This window comes from Eleutherodactylus coqui, chromosome 4, assembly GCF_035609145.1.
Source record: "Eleutherodactylus coqui strain aEleCoq1 chromosome 4, aEleCoq1.hap1, whole genome shotgun sequence".
NCBI classification, from domain to species: Eukaryota; Metazoa; Chordata; class Amphibia; order Anura; family Eleutherodactylidae; genus Eleutherodactylus; species Eleutherodactylus coqui.
Window position 1 is genome coordinate 54282142 of NC_089840.1, and position 13380 is coordinate 54295521.

Below are 13380 nucleotides of genomic sequence, written 5' to 3' on the forward strand. Positions count from 1 at the left end.
GACCAGAGGAAGGAAGGAGACAAAGTGAAATCACAACAGGTGGAGATGCAGAATGAACATGCAACCGTCACGACGTATGAGACACCCTCAGCAGCTACGGTAGTGATACTAGCCTCATGAGGATTTGACATCCATATCTACTGGCCTCCGCTCTGAGGTTCCCCAGCAATATAATATATGGCCACAACTGACCAGTGTCAGCCTAATGTTAGATGGTACCTTGTGCAAAATGTTTTTTGCCCTTCCCCTACAACTTGGTGTCTGGCACCCTGTGCAACCGCATAGGTCGCACGTAGCTAAGACCAGCAGCGCCACTAATTCATAGGCTCTGTTGGATTGGGTTTGTGCAGCCACGCTGAGCCGATCAGTCCTTCTGCCCCTTTAAACACTCTAATTTGTGATGACAGTGGAGGTCTCACCGTGAAGAAGTCACTCAGTGTGATGTGGGGGAAGCGGCCATGAGCTCGGTTCTTCCCACACAGTCTAAGGCTCTCTGCCTGGAACTCCTGCAGGGATGTCCCTAAAGGTCCGGTGGGAAGCAAGTACATGATGTACTCCTGCGGGATTGGGTCGTTCAGAGAAGAATCGCGACAATGTTCCTGCAACCTGTGTGGACAAAGGAAAGTTAATATTGAGGAAAAATTACAGAACTATACTACCTGCCTGGTGCAGACCGTACTGTAGTAATACCGTCCTGCTGACACACAGTGTATCATCAGCTGCACTGTTAGCTCTATTACTCCCCTCTCTCCATTGGCTGGATGCATGTGATTTGGGGGATTATTCAAGTCTGCTCTATGAATTCAACTCTCTTATTTCCCAAAGTTTTCTGTCTTCATTGCTGAACCACATTTTGCTATACCAGCAAAGCAATGGTTAACTTTTTCCCGGGTTTGGACTGTATGGCTGTATAAGGGCTCATTCACAAGAGGGACCTAATGACGCAAAAAAATTGTGGCTAACTCCACAACAAAATCGTGTGAATGGGCGATTTTACTCCACTGAGCCCCTAACCTCATTATCGTCTAAATCACCCATTCACACGATGGGGAGCTGTGTGTTGCAGAAAAAATGTGCTGCTGTTCGGAATTCCCTCGAGCAGCAGAAATTCTCTTAATGACCTCTAATGTCTTAAATAGAGGCACCCAGCTTTTTTTCTGAGCGTTGGACGCAGCTAAACTCCCTCCCCCTCCCTATTTTTCCAGCCCCCATAGGAGTCTACAGACACTCCTACGTCTTACGCACTAAAGATAGGTCAAGACCTATATTTTCGCACAGCAGGGAAGTTCCATCGCTGAATTTCAGTCGCTGATGTCCTATTTTTTTAGGTGCGATTTGTTTTTTTTTCCGCGCCTAAAATTCCTTCGTTTGAATGTTTCCATAGGAAACCACTGGTTCTAATAGTTGTGATTTTCTTGCACGGCTTACTTAGCTGTGCAAATTCCCTTCTGTGAATGAGCCCTAAAGATGCTATGTACATGAATGTTTTAGCTGATCAAGTTTTACTTACAGCAATGGTTTTGAAAAATATATGCTGTGTCTTCAATGAAGGAATCTTGTGGCAGAAGTCTGTGATGCTATCCCATTGCTGCAGCCCCATTGAAAGCAGTGGGTTACAGGCAACCCCTGCAGCAATAATTTTCAGGGAATGGCTTGAAAAAAAAAGTCAAAATAAATAAATTTTACTCACCTAGAAGAGCAGTTCAGCTCTTCTCTCTCCAGCCCTGGCAGTCGTCTTCTGTCTTCTGGAGGCAAGGGATTGAAAAATCCTCACCCCCAGAAAGTGCTGGTCTGATTGGCTTAGCACTCAGCCAATCACAGGCAGCGCTCAGCCATTAAATGACAGCTGAGTGCTGCCTGTGATTGGTCACAGCGCTCAGCCAATCACAGGCAGCGCACAGCTGTCATTCAATGGCTGAGCGCTTCCTGTGCTTGGCTGAGCACTCAGCCAATCAGACCAGTGCTTTCTGGAGGCGGGGATTTTTTAATCCCCGGTTTCCAGAAGACAACTGCCGGGGATGGAGAGAAGAGCCAGACGGCTCTTCTAGGTGAGTTAAAAAATTTTTTTTTAACTTTTATTTCAGCTAGGGATGATTTTCAGGGAAAGGCTTATATTTCAAACCTTTCCCCGAAAATCATCGCTGCGGGGGTTGCCTGCAACCCACTGCTCTCAATGGGGCTGCAGCAGCCTTGGCCCCATTGAAAGCAATGGGGTAGCATCGCAGACTTCTGCCACAGCTGTAACGGGGACCGCGGGAATGAAGGAATCTTCTGCCATGTACTCTCTATGTACTGCGATGTACTCCCTATGTTTTCAATGGGGCTAGTGCTGCTGCTGCCGGCCCCATTTATGACAATGAGCAAGATCGCAGAGTTTTTTTAGCGCTGTGAGGCTTGCGTTTTCACTCGCTCTCGCATTGCGAGAAAAAATATCGCTACAGGGTAGGCGCCCTAAGACACATACCAGGGATAGAGCTGTTGTCTACCTGCACTTGCACCGCTGAGTACTGTTGCTTGTTCTGTTCTCAAAAGGAAGAAACACCGGAAGCAAGTTGCTTTGATAGAAGAATGCACATCTTGAGTCTCTTAGGGCCTTGTGGATTTCCCATTATTTTAAGACAAAAAGCCACGCTACCTTAACCACTTGCTGCCCTCCTTGTCTGTGTAACCAAGTACAGTGGTACCTCAGCTTGCGAGCTTCTTGACTTGTAAGCAGGCTCTCTCCTGAAATTTTATTCTAATTTAAGAGCAAAAACTCAGGTTATGGTCCTTGCGATGGTCTGCGGCGCTGCTGCAGGCTGCCGCATCCTCCTCCACGCCGACAGAGCATTTCTTCCTGGAAGCAGGTCTTGAATACCCCACCTTCAGCAAGCAAATGCTCTGATTGGTTAATCCAGTGCCAGCTTTCACTGGCTGACGCGGCGCTGGATTAACCAATTAGAGCATTAGCTTGCTGGAGCCGGGGAATTCAAGCCCCGCTTCCAGGAAGAAATTCTCTGTTGGCGTGTCCAGCGTCATTGCATGCCTGTGATTGGTTAACCCAGTGCCGGCTTTCATTGGCTGACGTGGCGCTGGATTGGCTGGATTGAAGAAATGCTCTGTTGGCATGGAGGAGGACATGGCAGCCTGCAGCAGCGCCGCAGACCATCGCGAGGACTGAGTAGGTGAGTATTGATGTTTGGTTTTTTTACATGTAGTGTAGCTAGTTTCCCCATTGAAATGAATTGAAACGTTATTAATCCGGAACGCATTAATGGCGTTTCAATTCACTTTAATGGGAAAAAGTGATTTGACATACAAGTGTTTTGGGTTAAGAGCTCCGTCACAGAACGAATTACACTCGTATGCCAAGGCACTACCGTATAAGCAAACTGGAGAGACTTTGCTGCTTGTACATCCATTTTGCGCAATGTGCACCATCCAATGAGTGGTCCTATGGTCAACTACATCCTGGTAAGCCATGTCATTGGGCCTATGTGCACAGGTTCCCTGTACCGGTGATATACCGGGTAGAGAGACCCAAGCTCACTTTCCTCTGAGGCCTTTCTTCATTGCTTTCCAGCAGGGGCGTAACTATAGGCGATGCAGGGGATGTGGTTGCTCCCGGGTACAGGACCTTTAGGGGGCCCATAAGGCCCATCTTCTCCATATAGTATGCTCAGTAGTATGAATAAAGCATTATGGTTGGGGGCCCTGTTACAGATTTTGCATTGGGGCCCAGAATCGTCAAGTTGCGCCTCTGCTTTCCAGTATTATGCTCTTCCATTTAGTTACTTTTGTTGAGTTCTGTTACTAAACCTTGTCAGCTATAACAGTCTTTGCCTGTGGGTTAAAATGCTGTCCACAATACAGTTCTTGAATCCCTTGTGTCCTATTTCACCCTCTTTCTCTAAATTTCACAAGGACAGGGCAGATTACCTCAAGGAGGCGCAAGAGACAGGGACAATGTTGTGCAATATTTAAAGAGTAGCTGCACTTTTCACTAACTTTTAACATGTCAAAAGTATTGATAAATAGGGTTCCTGCTGCTGAGACCCCTGCTGATCACTAGAATGAGGGGCTTGCAGCACTCACTCAAGCGCTGTGCCCCATCGACTGTCTTTGCTGCTTTTTGGCTCTTCGCTGCTTATAGCTCTTTCCATAGACCTCTATGTGGGCCATCTTCAGTTGCCACAAAGTACTTGGGTGAGCGATGCAGCCCTCTTGTTCTAGCAATCAACAGGAGTCTCAGCAGTGGGACCTCCACTGATCAATACTTTTGACATATCTCAGACATTGATAGTTGAAAGTGCAGCTATTCATTAAGTTAAATGCCTCTCGTTAGTTGTGACTAATTGACTGTAATTTCCCTGGTAGCCAACCTCTCTATTATGGCCATGTTCAGTAATGATTGTTCTTTGCAGTTTAAGCTGCCTTTGTCTCTACTTTATTCCTGCTATTCAATCCACCTTGACCTATCAGTTTATCACAGGTGAAGTTAACGTCAGGATCTGTGAACTGGGCCAAACTCAGGTCCTCTGGACTAAAACAACCTCAAGACTTCTGTAGAGGGTCAATGTTGAGTCTCCTGACATGGGTCTTCTCATGAGAGTTGTATTTTATCTTGCTACATTAACAATCCAAATTCTTTTATGGTTAAAAGAACATGTATGAATCTCCATAAAAGGCATAAATAGTAGATTTTTCATAACATGTTTTTCCAAGTTGTTTCCGTTACAATCCCAAAAAACAGCAGAATGAGAATAAGAAGTAATTCAGCACATCAACAGTAAGCATATATTATATTACACCCGCACTTCGGTAGCGGTGAGCGATTCCAGCGACCTCATTGGTTGTTGGGTACACACACCCCTTTGGAGATCTGCACGAGTGCTACTTCACGAGACCCGCGGGGGGTTAGGTTTAGGGTTAGGGTTAGGGTTTGGGTTTAGGGTTAGGGTTTAAGGTTAGGTTTAAGGTTAGGCTTAGGGTTTGGGTTTAGGGTTACGTTTAGGGTTAGGGTTAGGTTTAGGGTTGGGGTTAGTTGCCGACCCTCCTACGGCGCTGCTGCTGCTTATTTAATGGGCCGCCCACTCGTGCACATCTCCAAAGGGGCGGGTGTACCCAACAACCAATCAGGTCGCTGGAATCGCTCACCGCTACTGAAGTGCGGCTGAAATACAAAATATGCCAACAGTAAAGTCTTAAGACAACATGTTCCATGAGAAATCCGGCTCCTGAAATCTGTTGCCAGGTCACTGAAGAGTGGTGATGATGAAACCCCCCGCAACCATATTCTATCACTGGTGACCTCCTCTATCAGGTTCCATAACTAGACAGTGGTGAATATAATGAGACCCCCTCAACCAGGTTCTACCATTGCGCAGTGGTAACTATGATGAACCCTCCTCTACTAGGTTCTCTCACAGGACACTTGTGACAATGATAAACTCTCCTCAACCAGGTTCTATCAGTGGACAGTGGTGGTGGTGATGATGATGATGATGATGATGATGATGATGATGATGATGATGAACTCTCCTCTTCCAGGTTCGATTACTAACTCTATTTTCTATAACCAGACAGTGATGAATCTTTCTCTATCAGGTTCTACAACTGGTAAGCAGTGATGAAGAACCCCCCTCTACCAGGTGTTATGAATGGTGACTCTGATTAACCTTTCTCTAATAGGTTCTCTCACTGGACAATGGTGATAATAAAACCTACTCTATAACAGTGTTCCCCAACTCCAGTCCTCTCGGACTGCCAACAGGTCATGTTTTCAGGATTTCCTTAGTGTTGCACAGGTGTTGTAATTATTGTCAGTGCCTCAGACATTGTCACAGGTGTTCTTACCATAGGAGATCCTGAAAACATAACCTGTTGGTGGTCCCTGAGGACTGGATTTGGGGACCCCTGCTCTATAAGGTTCTATAACTGAACAGTAGTAGTGATTATGATGATGATGATGATGAAGAAGAACTCTCCACAAACTGGATCTATGAATGGACAGTGGTGAAGATGATGATGAACCTTTATCTAACACCTCACAGTGGTAATGACGAATTCTCCTCTACCATTTTCTGTCACTGGACAATGTAAACGTACGCTTAAAAATAAACCAGATTTTCATGTACGTTTCTTGCATACATGAACCGTATGTGAGAGTGCCAGCGTGGAGTCGTGTGCACAAAACCCTGCAGACCACAGAAGACATAGAACCTCAGAGGTCGAGCCTTCATTCCACTCACCATAGAGTTGCAGCCTGGACAGAACTCCACCCTGTAGCAGCCAGGGCCTTGTACCTGAAAGACATTATGATCAGAGATCCATGACACCCAGCTATGGAGTAACATCTATTCTATCTATCCCTGATGACAACCTGCCTCTGTCATGTCTGAGAGGTTGTCACAGCCCCGCCCCATTACTGACATCACTGAATATAATTACATTGTGATCAGACATCCCTTTAAATCTGGGATTTAGGGTAGGCAGAGTAGGTGGCGGACCAAGACTCCAATGACTGGGGTGTGTGATTCTTTCTAAATTTCTGTTTACAACCAGTTACATGCAGTGTACTTATATGTATAGAAACAGGGAAAAAGTATATAGTCCATCTTATCTTATATAGTCCATCTTATCTTTCCTGCAAGGCCGGCTTCACACGAGCATGAGTAAATTTGCGCTTGTCTGAGCACTGCGCTTTTGCGAAATGAACGATGCTTCCTTGAGTGCGCATCAGCGTATTTTGCTGTAGTTTTTGCGCTCACAAGACATATTCATTTGCGTGTGGCAGACGAAGAAACATCAATTGAAATTGCTAATTAGTCTTTGTGAGTTCCAGATGTGTTCATATTTCCAGTGGAATTACGCAGTGTTTCACAAACATCCTTCCTTATTGAGCATGCATTTGCGCACTCCCCCATTGACATCTACAAGTACCTTTGGTGCATAAATATGCAGAAAAATAGAGAATGCTCTATTTTTTTTTTGTGCGACAAAAATACGTGCACAAAATATTAAAATGTGAATGAACCCATTGAAATCAATGGATTCTATTCTCTGTATATTGCACATGCAAATATGCCCGTGTGAGGCCGGTCTTAATTCTATTCTTTTTTATTTCTCTCTTAGGATAGACCGCCTGCAGACGGCTGGGTCGGATGCCGCTGCAAGAATTCTCGCAGCAGAATCCGACCCATGCCCCTGCAGTGAGCAGTGCGGCTCACATTATTCTGCGTCTTCTACTCTCTGTGATGTGCCGGCTGCCGCCCAGCCGGCGGATGCGCAGAGCCGAACCGGCTCGTCAGGAGTGACATTTTTGTGCGGGTCTCACGATTTTTCCACGTGTGTTTTCACACGGACAAATCACGGGCGTCTGCATAGGATTGCATATTGTAATGCAACCCTATGCAGGCGAGCACAGGCGGAAATTCTGCGGGAAATCGCGCCACGAATTTCCGCCCGTGTACAGTGGGCCATAGACATATATTCATCCCACATATGTTTACCGTTCAATTATTGCTGATCTTCCAACCACGTCTGCTGAACGTTTGTTCCAAGCCTCTGCTACTCTTTCAGTAAAATAATGTTATTTTCTAACATAGTATTTGATTCTCCTCCAACTAACCTTAGATTGTGGCCTTTTCTTCTTGTGTCTAGTTTCTAATCAAAAGCATTTCCCTCCTGAACATTATTTAAAGGGGTTGTCGGGGTCTGAACTATTGATGACCTATCATGATCCCCACGATAGGTAATCAACAGTTAATCAGTGGGGGCCCACCGCTCTAGACCCCCACCATCCAGCTGTTATTTGCCCCGCTGTCACTGTGTATGGAGCAAGAAGCTGACAGCTCCATACACATTGCAGCAGCTCAGTTGGCGATGCTGTGCCTGCAGAGGGGAAAAGTGGAGATAAATGCAGAATACAAGGCATATAATGGCCAGAAGTAGTATAATTCCTCAGGTGCCCACAATAGTTTATTCTGAAAAGGCACCTGAAACAACAACAAAAATGTTTTGTTCTTGAGACCTTCCAGCATTTCTGTACCCGTCTTTGACTCGTTATATCTTATCAATGTCTTTCTGTAGTTGAGGTCTCTAGAACTGAACATAGTATTCCTGCTGTGGTCTCACTAGAGCTCTATACAGTGTGGATCACAATCTCCCTCTTTCTACTGGTTATAGATCTCACTATGCAGGCAAACTTTCAACTAACTTTCTATACTGTCTGACGGCATTGACATAACACACACACATATAGCATACTGTACATGCTCAACAGAGCTAAACAATCCTCCATCTAGCAGCGGATATACCAGGGGGTGGAGGGGGTGATTTCTGAAGCCTCTGCTACCATCAGGTTCTGGTAGCTGTTATGTCTTTTCCTGATTCTAGGTTATACTTACACTTGGTGCTCTGGGAATCCTTGGCACAGAAGAATCTCTACGGTTGTGGCCTCCGCCTTAGTTCGGCTCCGAATTTTGCTATAGAGCGGAGCAGCAGCACAAGCCATTTTGCACAGGAGGTATGTGACATCCTGTGCAGTGACAGAGGAGGAGTGATCTCCTGCAAGCCTCACTCTCTGATGTAGGTGATAAGATCACATATTCCCCAGCAACGATCTCACACTATGAATACATATATCCTCCACCTCTCCCTTTACGGTTCCATAGTGGTAGTAGCCCGGCTTGTCATAGCATTACATATACTAATATCTATACTAATATCTTTATAAACACATGTATCCTCCTGTAATATGGGCGGCCAGTGACCCCACCAGTCCTGATCATAACTGTGTTTTGCTCCTTTCTACTAGTTTTACTTAAGTTTTCTGGGGGGAAAGTTACTGTTTGGGCATACTAACGGGTCATTCATTTTTAGTTCCAAAAGTATTTTATTGAATTTTCAAAATAGAAACAAGTCATGCTTTTTTGAATCCCCACGCAGGGAGTGCCTTAGGAATATTAAACAGTTAACAGTGGTATAACATGTTGTGTAAAGTAAGGTTCCACAATAGTCTTTGTGAATTTAATAAACTGGCCTGTATGCTCGTATTCTTTTTCTCCTATGTTTCCTCTTACCCCACTATCGTGTGTTATATAGTGCCTTCCTTGTCCCCCTTTTTTTCCCTTTCTCCCCCCCCCCCCCCCATGTCCCTCCCCCCTCTCCACCCCCTCCCACTCTCAAAGTTATTATTCTCTATTTGTTCTTTTATCGATTTGACCCCCTATGCATTAAGGGGCCTGGTTAAACCTGGTATTTCTAGTGATTCAGCCCAGGGTCTCCAGGTCTTAAGGAATAAGTCCATATTATCCTCCCTCATGGCCGACAATTCTTCATATAGCATCATTCTTGATGTTCTTGCCATGATTGGTTCTATATAGAGGGCTGGTTTCAGCTATTGGGATGCAAGGTAGATTTTGGTCGCCATACAAATCTGTTGCGACAGCTTATGTTGTTGGTTGTTATAGCCCATGGGTTTGTCGGCCAGGAGGCATACAGATGGAGTGAGGGGAAACATCTTTCCTAACACTCTGGATATGAGGTTGGCTATTCTTCTCCAGAGTGCGGCCACTATGGGGCAAGTCCACCATGCATGAGATATTGTACCTAGATTATTACATCGCCTAAAACAATTTGGGGAGGTAGAAGGGGAATATTTGTGGATCGTTGTGGGAAGTATGTTCTGTGAAGGATTTTTACAGCGGTTTCTGCTAAAGTTATTTGATGGCTACCCTTTGCAATGAAGGTGCAGCAATGTTGCCCCCGCGGTAGGGAAATGCCAAGATCTGATTCCCAGCGCTGCATGAAGGGGAGTTTGGATTCTGTGGGGGGTTTGTTTATGGAGGCTAAAGTGTGGATATTATGCCTGGTTGGAGTGGAGACCATAAGCAGGCTCCCTCGAAGGGAGTATGGGTGGTTGGGGGGCTAGTAGTACTTAGCAGAGAGCGTAGGAAGCTATATATTTGCCTTAACTCGAACCATAGGTTTTCTGGGATTGAATATTTGTCTATCAGCTGTTGCATGGATGGTAGTTCACCGCAAGGCATGAAGTGATAGATGGTCGTAATGTGTTTGGATTGCCACCACTGGTAGTTTTGTTCTTGCAAGCTGAGAGGAAAGGCTTGGTTAGGGATCACCGGTAGTAGTTGCGAGATAGGTGACATCATGGCATATTTAAATCTGTTTTTCTCCAGATCACAAAACTAGTGGTTGGTTAGTGGGGCTAAGTAATGCATGTCTGTAGGTTTCCAGTCTTTATCCCAAAAGATAGTGCCCAGGTCTATCGGAGCCAAAAGGGTGGCCTCCACATCTACCCACAGGGCTCTCCTTGTGCCAGCGAACATGGGGGGATTTGTGACAGTTGGGCTGCTAGGAAATATTTTTTCAGGTTGGGTACTGATAAGCCTCCGATTCTTTTATGGTAGTGCATTACTTTCTGTTTGATTCTAGGTCATTTATTTCTCCAAATGAATTGAAATATGGCCTTCTGCATTTCCTGAAGATTTTTAGGGGGATTCCTATGGGTAGATATCTGAACAGATAGAGTAATAGAGTAGACGGGGCAGGACGTTCATTTTAATAGTTAATACGTCCTATCCATGAAATGGTGGGATGGTTCCATTTCTTTAGATCTGCTTTTAACTCCGCGAACAATGGGGGGGGGGGGGGGTAGTTATTTTTGTATAAGGTGTCTAGATTGGGAGTGAGTTTAATACCAAGGTATGTGATGTAATGAGGGCATGCTTTAAATCTGAAATTTAGTTCTATGAGTTTTTGTGAATGTGGAGGAATGTTATGGAATAAGGCTTCAGTTTTGTCCATATTCACTGCCAATCCTGAGACTTCAGCAAAGGAGTCTAAGATTTTTGTTAGATTTGGTAGTGAGGTGAGGGGTTTAGTTAGAGTGAGCAGGATGTCATCTGCGAATAGGGTAGCTTTGTATTCTTTGTCTCCTGTTATCACCCCAGCTATGTTTGGGTTCTTTCTGATGATTTGGCAAGGGGCTCCATCTCTAGGGCAAAGAGGGCTGGGGATAAGGGGCAGCTCTGTCTTGTTCCCGTCTGGACCAATATTTTATTTACTGTTGAGGTGGGAAGTTTTAGTTCTGTGGAGGGGGTTGAGTATAGGGCGTGCAATGCTGTAATGAAGTTCCCCTGGATACCTGGCTTCTTTAGGACTTTGAATAGGTAGTCCCATGATAAACTATCGAAGGCTTTTTCGATGTCTAAGGCTAGGGTTAGTTGTGGAGCTTTGTGGATGTTTGATATGTGCATGAGGTTGAGGACTTTTCTAATATTGTCTGGTGCCTGTCGGGAGGGGATAAAGCCCACCTGATCTTTGTGGATCAGTGAGGGGAGAAGGGTGTTTAGTCGTTTTGCTAGAATGCTGGTCAGGATCTTATAGTCTATATTTAGAAGTGAAATAGGCCTGTAATTTTTGGGAGAGGTGTGGTCTTTATTAGGCTTAGGGATAACTTTTATATGGGCTTTTAGGAATTCATCGGGGACTGTCTTTCCTAGTAAAATGTCTTTATAGAAACGTGTTAAGCGCTGTGAAAGGGAGATAATGCATCTTTTATAGTACAGGGCCGTTAGGCCGTCCGGGCCTGGGGCTTTGCCTGGTTTCAAAAGCTTGATGGTCTCTTCCACCTCTTCTACAGAGATGTGTTGATTGAGGTGGTCGTTTTGATGTTCTGAAAGCTGTGGGAGTGTTAAGTTATTTAGAAAGTCTTGGGGGGCAGAGGGAGATTTTTGGGGTTTGTATTTATATAGTTTATTGTAGAAGTCAAGGAAAGTGAGAGCTATTTTGTCGGGGTTTGCAGTGCATGATCCGTTTTGTGCTTTAATGGTGTGGACTATGTTAATTTTTTCTTTCGTTCTGAGGCGGGCAGCAAGTAATTTATCAGGTTTATTGGCTAGTTTGAAGTAAACTGATTGAGTCCATTGAAGGGCCTTTTCTGCCTGGGTTGTATATAGAAGGTCGATTTGTAGCTTAGTGTCCCGGATATTTTTAGTCAAAGCTATATTGGGACGTTGTTGGTTGGCTATTTCTAGCAAGGCAAGGCGTCTTTCTAGTGCTTGTAGAGCTTGTGTTTTTTCCTTCTTTTTGATGGAAGCAATTCTGGAGATTTGGCCTCTCATGTAGGCTTTATGAGCCAGCCATACCCAAACTGGTTTTGAAGTGTTGTTGTTTGTTGCCAAAAATTCCACCAATTTTTCTGATGTTTGTGCGAAGGTTATGGGGTCTTTTAGTATAGATTCATTGAGTCTCCATCTCCTAGGCAGAGGTTGCGGGGTAGAGTTTATAAAGTGAGTGATGACAATGTCATGATCTGACCAGGCGCATGGGATGTGTCTTGACTGGGCGAGTATGGGAAGTAAGTGAGTTGAAACCAGGGCCCAATCGATGCATGAGTAGGATTTGTGCGGAGCTGAGAAAAAAGTATAGCCTACTCATGCCATGGACTGTCCCTCCAGCTATCTGCTAGTGCTAGATCTTTCAATGTAGCAGTTATCAAAGTCTTTTGCGAGGAGCCTAATTTATCTAGGCTTTGAGAGGAGTGGTCCAGGGCAGGGGAAAGAACCATATTGAGGTCTCCTATCCAATATATAGGGGCATTAGGTAACTCTTTTAGTTTTCTGGAGATTTGGGTGAATAGTTTGTAAGGGTTATTAACGGGGGCGTATGAGTTCACTAGGACTATTTTATGCTCCCGGAGCGTGCCATATAGTATGACGAATCTACCCATAGGGTCTGATTCCGTTTTGTCTATTACTAGGGGGAAGGAGTTATGTAGAAGAATCATGACTCCCTGATGTTTTTTGGTTGCTACTGACGAAAAAGTCCTTGCCTATTGGGGGTGTAGATAACTAGGGGCAGAGGAGGAGGAAAAGTGGGTTTCTTGAAGGCAAATGATATCGGGCTTAATTTTAAGGTATTGCGTAAATGCTTTCTTTTTCTTAAGTGGGGAATTAAATCCTTTAACGTTGTGTGAGAATATGGTGGCCATATTGGGGAAGGTGGAAGAGGCTGAGTAATTCTGAGGTGTAGCCGAGGCTTTTGGAGATTTATATGGTGGTGAGCATTAGGCAGGCGATGTGTGGAAATAGGTTTCAGTACGGAATGTAACATTGTAGAGATAGCAAGTAAAACAAATATCAAGGTGTCAAACAGTGTTGGGTCTCAAAACTCAGGATATCCCAAACAGAGTGTTTCCTTAGGTTTGTCAAAAGGGGACACTCAAAGTCTGGTAAGGATTGGGCGACAAGTTTCTCCGCCCCATCCCAGTGCGAGAATTTGTCTTAAACCTTAACAGAAACAACTAAACAAGTCAATTTAGTTCAATGGATTGCTTTATCCTTAGAAATCCGGAGGGAACTATGTCTAAATACCGTT

General features: G+C 44.8%; 1 protein-coding gene across 1 annotated transcript in view; it reads right to left on the bottom strand.

The window, feature by feature from the left end:
- Positions 1 to 8515, bottom strand: part of UBASH3A (ubiquitin associated and SH3 domain containing A) — a 30593-nt gene extending 22078 nt beyond the window's left edge. The window contains exons 1-3 of the mRNA XM_066598581.1: positions 8388 to 8515; positions 6231 to 6284; positions 420 to 606 (exon numbers count right to left, since the gene is read on the bottom strand). Of these exons, the coding sequence (XP_066454678.1) occupies positions 420 to 606; positions 6231 to 6284; positions 8388 to 8494 (348 nt within the window). The 5' untranslated portion in view covers positions 8495 to 8515. The remainder of the gene's footprint in view (positions 1 to 419; positions 607 to 6230; positions 6285 to 8387) is intronic.
- Between the last annotated feature and the right edge of the window lie 4865 nt (positions 8516 to 13380).